Source organism: Physeter macrocephalus, chromosome 3, assembly GCF_002837175.3.
Source record: "Physeter macrocephalus isolate SW-GA chromosome 3, ASM283717v5, whole genome shotgun sequence".
NCBI classification, from domain to species: Eukaryota; Metazoa; Chordata; class Mammalia; order Artiodactyla; family Physeteridae; genus Physeter; species Physeter macrocephalus.
Window position 1 is genome coordinate 10,412,796 of NC_041216.1, and position 6,587 is coordinate 10,419,382.

The 6,587-nt window shown below is 38.8% G+C and overlaps 1 protein-coding gene across 3 annotated transcripts in view; it reads right to left on the reverse strand.

Annotated features, from left to right (window-relative positions):
- KPNA6 (karyopherin subunit alpha 6) overlaps window positions 1-6,587 on the reverse strand; it is a 51,278-nt gene that overhangs the window by 18,541 nt on the left and 26,150 nt on the right. For all 3 annotated transcript variants that reach the window (XM_028486860.2, XM_007125107.4, XM_028486869.2), the window contains one exon: window positions 680-813. In XM_028486860.2, coding sequence (XP_028342661.1) covers window positions 680-813 — 134 coding nt within the window. The remainder of the gene's footprint in view (window positions 1-679; window positions 814-6,587) is intronic.

Consider the following 6,587-nt stretch of genomic DNA (forward strand, 5'->3'; position numbering starts at 1 on the left):
GGGGCACGAACCCGTGTCCCCTGCATCGGCAGGCAGATTCTCAATCACTGCGCCACCAGGGAAGCCCCTGGAGAACATTTTTATAAGCAAAAAAAATCTTTTAAAATTCCTGTGCCCTTTGTATAAAAGGTGATGCATATAAAAGGCTGTGAAGGAAAGAAATAATGGTAAACCAAAAGGGTGGGCAAAAGCAGGTTAGCATCTAGACGTGGGCAGGAACCAATGTGGTGGTGGCGTGTGGTGCATGGTGCATGGCAGAGTGTAGACGATGAGGCATTACTACAGTCTCAGTTCTAGGGAGACTTACAAAGAATGGACTCAAGAAATAGAAGTAAGGCAGCCCAGATGGCTGACAAAATTCTTAAAGGGCCAGGCTTGGGGCTGGGCCTTGACGGCCAGATCTAACAGTGACTACTGGGTAAAAACAAGGGGTTAGCACTAGAATGTTATATTGAAGACATACATGATGTCCAAGTTGTTCTAAATTATGGAAAAGGAATAAGGGACAGTTCTTTCTCAAAGCTTCCAAAATTTCTTTACAACAAAGGAAGCTGGATGAGCGGCCCACAGAGATAAGCTACTTTCCCAAAAGAAAAGTGAGAGTGCAAGGTGGAGGTCAACCATGGTGGCTGGCCTGCCTCCCTGAAGAGCACGTTTGAGAATACTTGGGCTAACCCACTTGTTGCTCCCGTTTCTGCTTCCGGAGCTGAATGCCCTCCTCCTCTCTTCTTCGCCTCATTTCCTCAGGATTTAGAGCATTGTTCTTATAGCTCTTCATTCGATAATTGTCTTTCCCTGGGCTCGCCATGGTCTCTGGAAGAAGGGAAGATACAAACATATTGGCAAAGGCTCTTAGGAGGACAGCATTTCCTTCTCACTGGCTTCTTTCCCTACCCACCCTCCCCTTCTCAGGGGGACTCACAGGTTCCCAAGGAGGCCTAATAATCTCAGTAACTGCACCTGACATCTCTAGTACCACCCCCACACAAACAACACAGTCTCCTTTAATCATAACAAACTTATTAAGTAAGTGCTATTATAGCAACTGATATAAGCAGAGGAGTTAAAAGGTGTAGGACCTGGAGGCAGATTGTGTGGGTTCAAATACCGGCTCTTCTACTTGTTAGCTGTGCAACTTTCAACAAGTTGCTTTAACCTCTATGCCTCAGGAGCTCATCTTTAGAACAGGGATATAATAATTCCTATTTCACAGAGCTGTTAGAAGGATTATATAGCTTAATACATGAGCACGGAGTTGTTAGAAGGATTATGTAGCTTAATACATGCAAAGTACTATTTAGAACAACAGGCATATGGTAAATGCTCACAAGCTATGATCACTTCTATGACAAGACAGAAAAGTTATATGACTTGCCCAATAAACTCAAATATATTTAACCTACCCAGGTGATATACTTATAGTGTACCCAATTCAGTGGAATACCATGTATTTTTTTTTAATAACTCATGTGGCCACCCATCTATATTTTAAATTAAAGAAATTTAAAATTTTATTCTGTATTATTTGCTATATACAAAAAGATGAAACATAATGTAAAGTTACCAAGCAAAATAATACAATGAGCATCTGTCAACTCACCACTAAACCTAAGAACTACATTATTAATATGCCTGAGTCTAGTAGTAGGGTCTTCCCCTATCCCAAGCCCCTCCATACCCACTCCAACTCCAGCCAAAAGAAAACTGCTATGATGAATTGTCATTATCTTTGCTTTTGTTTTTATTAATCACATATATGTTTACCCCTAAATACTGTATCATACTATGTTTAGTCTACTGAGAATTGTCGCCCCTCCACTGTTTTTTTTTTGTGGTACGCGGGCCTCTCACTGTTGTGGCCTCTCCCGTTGCGGAGCACAGGCTTCCAATGCGCAGGCTCAGCGGCCATGGCTCACGGGCCCAGCCGCTCCACGGCATGTGGGATCTTCCCGGACCGGGGCACGAACCCGTGTCCCCTGCATCGGCAGGCGGACTCTCAACCACTGTGCCACCAGGGAAGTCCGTCCACTGGGTTTTTAAGATTCACCCATGTTTTTGCATGGAGCTGTATTTCTTTAATTTTTCCTATGTCATATTATTTTACTGTATAAACACATCATAATTTATTTGCATTTCCCTGATGATTAGTGACGTTGAGCATCTTTTTCATGAACCTGTTGGCCATTTATATGTTTGCTTTGTAAAAGTGTCTATTCAGGTTCTTTGCCCATTTTTAATTGCATTATTTTTTTTTTTTGCTATTGAATTGTGAGTTCCTTATATATTTTGGATATTAATCCCTTATCAGATATATGGTTAGCAAATATTTTCTCCCACAGGCTGCCTTTTCACTTTGTCGACCATTTCTTTTGCTGTGCAGAAGCTTTTAAGTTTTCTAGTTCGAGCTTTCTCATTTATGTGATCCTACTTATTTATTTTTGCTTTTGTGGCTTGTGCTTTTGGTGTCATATCCAAAAAAATCATTGCCAAGACCAAGGTCTTTTTTCCTGTGTTTTCTTCTAGGAGTTTTAACAGTTTCAGGTCTTACAATTAAGTTTTTAAGTTGGCAAGTAACATCTTAGTCTTCACTTCCCAGACCCTCTGAAATAGTCTGCAGGTCACACTTTGAGAACCCTGCTCTAAGGAATGAATTGCTGGGTTTAGGCAAGTAAATGTTAAACTTCACCAGATAGTACCACGTTGCCTTCCAATGTGATGCCAATTCACATTAGCTCAGCAATACGTACCAGGTTCCCACTGATGTATATCCTATTACTCAGAATTATCACTTTTGCCAATCTACTGAGTATAAGGTACTTCACTGGGATAATGATTTGCATTACTAATAGGGTTAGATTTTATGTTTATTAGCCATGTTTCCCTTTCTGTGAAAAATGTCTGTTTATGGTACTTCAAATATTTTTCTATTGAATTACTTGTCCTTTTCTTATTGATTTATAGTTCTTTAGATATTCTAGTTATTAACCATTTGTTAGTTATTTGTATTACAAATATCTTTTAGGAGTTTGTATCTTTTCCTTGTTTGCAATTTTCACTTTATGGAGTTCTTTAACAAGTTCTTAATTATAATGTAGCTAAATTTTTCTTTAATACTTAGCTTTTTCTGTGTGTCTTGTTTAATAAATCCTTTCACGCTCCCAAGGTCAGAAAGATACCCTCTCATGTCTTCTGAAAGTTTTAAAGCTTGCCCTTTACATGCCAGTGTTTCATATAACTGAAATTTGATTATTTGTGTATAAGCTTTAGGAAGTTAACACAAAGCCTGAACATTAATGACTTAGGTACACAGGTTAGGAAAAAAAAGGAAAGAGAGAAATCATACAGCAGAAAGAATCAACAAGGAAAAACTTGGAACTTTCAAAAGATGAAAAATAGTCAAGTCGCTGGTAAGATTTCTCAAGAACAAAAGAGGACACAAATAATGTTAGGTAACTAAAGAGATTGAAAAGCGAATATGAACAACTTTATGCTAGCTAACATGTTTGAAAAGACAAATTCCTAGAATAATATAACTTGCCCAAAGTGTCTCAAACAGAATGTGACTAGCCTTATAACCATTAAATATACTGAATCAGCGCTAAAGAATAGTCCCACAAAGAAAATGCCAGGTTTAAATTGTTTTACAAATGAGGTTTTTTTAAAAAAAAATTAAAAATATTTATTTATTTTTGGTTGCATTGGGTCTTCGTTGCTGTGGGCGGGCTTTCTCTAGTTGCGGTGAGCGGGGGCTACTCTTCATTGCGGTGCACGGGCTTCTCATTGCAGTGGCTTCTCTTGTTGCGCAGCACGGGCTCTAGGCGCGTGGGCTTTAGTAGTTGTGGCTCGCAGGCTCTAGAGCTCAGGCTCAGTAGCTGTGGCGCATGGGCTTAGGTGCTCCGTGGCATGTGGGATCTTCCCGGACCAGGGACCAGGGCTCAAACCTGTGTCTCCTGCATTGGCAGGCGGATTCTTTTTAAAAAAAATTAATTGACTAATTAATTAATTAGTCTGGGCTTAGCTGCTCTGCAGCATGTGGGATCTTCCCAGTCCAGGGATCGAACCCGTGTCCCCTGCATTGGCAGGCGGATTCTCAACCACTGTGCGGCCAGGGAAGCCCCCCGGGCTTTCTTTTTAATTGCAGTGAGCAGGGCTACTCTTCACTGCAGTGTGCAGGCCTCTCATTAAGGTGGCTTCTCTTGTTGCAGAGCACGGGCTCTAGGTGCACAGGCTTCAGTAGTTGTGGCACATGGGCTCAGTAGCTGCGGCTCATGGGCTCTAGAGCGCAGGCTCAGTAGTTGCGGCACACAGGCTTAGCTGCTCCACGGCATGTTGGATCTTCCTGGATCAGGGATCGAACCTGTATCCCCTGCACTGGCAGGCATATTCTTAACTACTGTGCCACCAGGGAAGTACCGGAAAGGACATTCTTTTGATAACAATACCAAAGAAGGATAATATGAGAAGGTCCTATACTTTTCCTATATCACTTATGAACAAGGATACAAAAATTCTATATAATATTAGAGGGAGGTGGGGGAGAGATAAATTAGGAGTTTTGGATTAACATATACATACTACTATATATAAAGTAGGTACACAACAAAGACCTGTAGTTCACTGTATAGCGCAGTGAACTACACTATTTTGTAGTAACCTATAATGGAAAATAATCTGAGAAAAAACATACATATATATATAACTGAATCACTTTCTGTAACTTGAAACTAACACAACATTGTAAATTAACTATACTTCAATAAAAAATAAAATAAAATAAAAAAGAAGATAATGAAATAACATCATTAACTGTACTGAAAAAAACTGCCAAACTAGAATTCTATGCCCAGTGAAAACACTTTCAAAAATGAAAGTGAAATACACTTTTTCAGACAAAAGCTGAGACTCTGTCTCTAGCAGACCTGCACTAAAGAAATGCTAAAGTTGTTCAAGAAGAAAGGAAATGATACCAGAAGGTAACTCGGATCTTCACAAAAGGAAGAATACTAGAAATGGTAAGAAGTAGGTACATATACAATAACTTTCCCATTTAAAAAATTTCCTTAAACCTAAGATAAAATGAGAATTATAAAAAATAATACAAAAGAAAGCATGTAAAGAGGGAAAAAAGAACCTAGAACATACGACAAATAGAAAACAAACTGATTTCCAGAGTTACAACATTATAATATTCAAATGTCCAGTTTTTAATTTTTAAAAAATTACAAGGCATATAAGGATAGAGGGAAGTATGGTCCATTCAAAGGCACAAAATAAATGGACAGAAACTTTCCCTGAGAAAGCCCAGACACCGGACAAACTAAGACAAAGACTTTCAAACAACTGTCTTAAATACACTCCAAGAGCTAAGGGGAAAATATAGACAAACAACTAAAGGAAATCAGAAAAACAATGCTGAACAAAATGAGAATATCAACAAATAGAAAAGGAACCAAAGAGAAGTTCTAGAGTTGAAAAGTATAATAACTGAAATAAAGAATTCACTAGAGGGGTTCAACAGCAGATCTGAGCAGGCAACAGACAGAAGTAGCAGGCTTGAAGACAGGAAAACTGAAATTATGCAGTCTGAGCAGAAAGGGAAAAAGAATGAAGAAAGGTGAACAGAAGCTAGGGATCCATGGAGCTCCAACAAGCAAATCACAATATATGCATTTAGGGAGTCAAAGAAATGGGAGGGAAAGGGAAAAAGAATTCTGAAGAAATAATGGCAGAAAATTTCCCAAATTTAATGTAAGACATGAATGTACACATAAAGATACCCAATTAATAAGGAGAAAAATTCAGACCCACATCTAGATACATAATCAAACTGTTGAAAGCCAAAGACAAAAAGAAAATCTTGAAAGCAGTAAGGAAGAAGTGACTCATCACATACAAGCCAACTTCTCATCAGAAACCATGAAGTCCAGAAGGCACTGAGATTTTTAAAGTGCTAAAAGAAAAAACTGTCAAAGAACTCTGTATCTGACAAAACTGTCCTTCAAAAACAAGGGAGAACCTAAGACATTCCAGATAAAAGTTGGGGAGTTTGTTAACCACTAGACTTGCTCTATAAGAAATGCTAAAAGGGAGTCCTTCAAGTTGAAAATGAAAGGAAATGAAAGGACACTACACAGTAACTTGAAGCCAGTAAAGGTTAACTACATGGGGAAATACAAAAGCCAGTATTATAGGATTTTTGGTTTGCAATGCCACTTTTTATTTCCTACATGATTTAAAAGAAAAACATATAAAATAATTATAAACCGATGCTATTGGGCATACAATATATAAAGATATAATCTGTGACAGCAACAACATAAAGAGGGGATTGGAGCTGTACAGGAACAAAGTTTTTGTATGCTACTGAAGTTAAGTTGGTATCAATCCAAACTACATTGTTATAAATTTGGGATGTTAAATATAATCCCCATGGTAACCACAATCTCTCTATACATATACATACACACACAAAATAAAAATTAAAAATATACACAAAGGAGGGCTTCCCTGGTGGCGCAGTGGTTGAGAGTCCGCCTGCCGATGCAGGGGACACAGGTTCGTGCCCTGGTCTGGGAAGATCCCATATG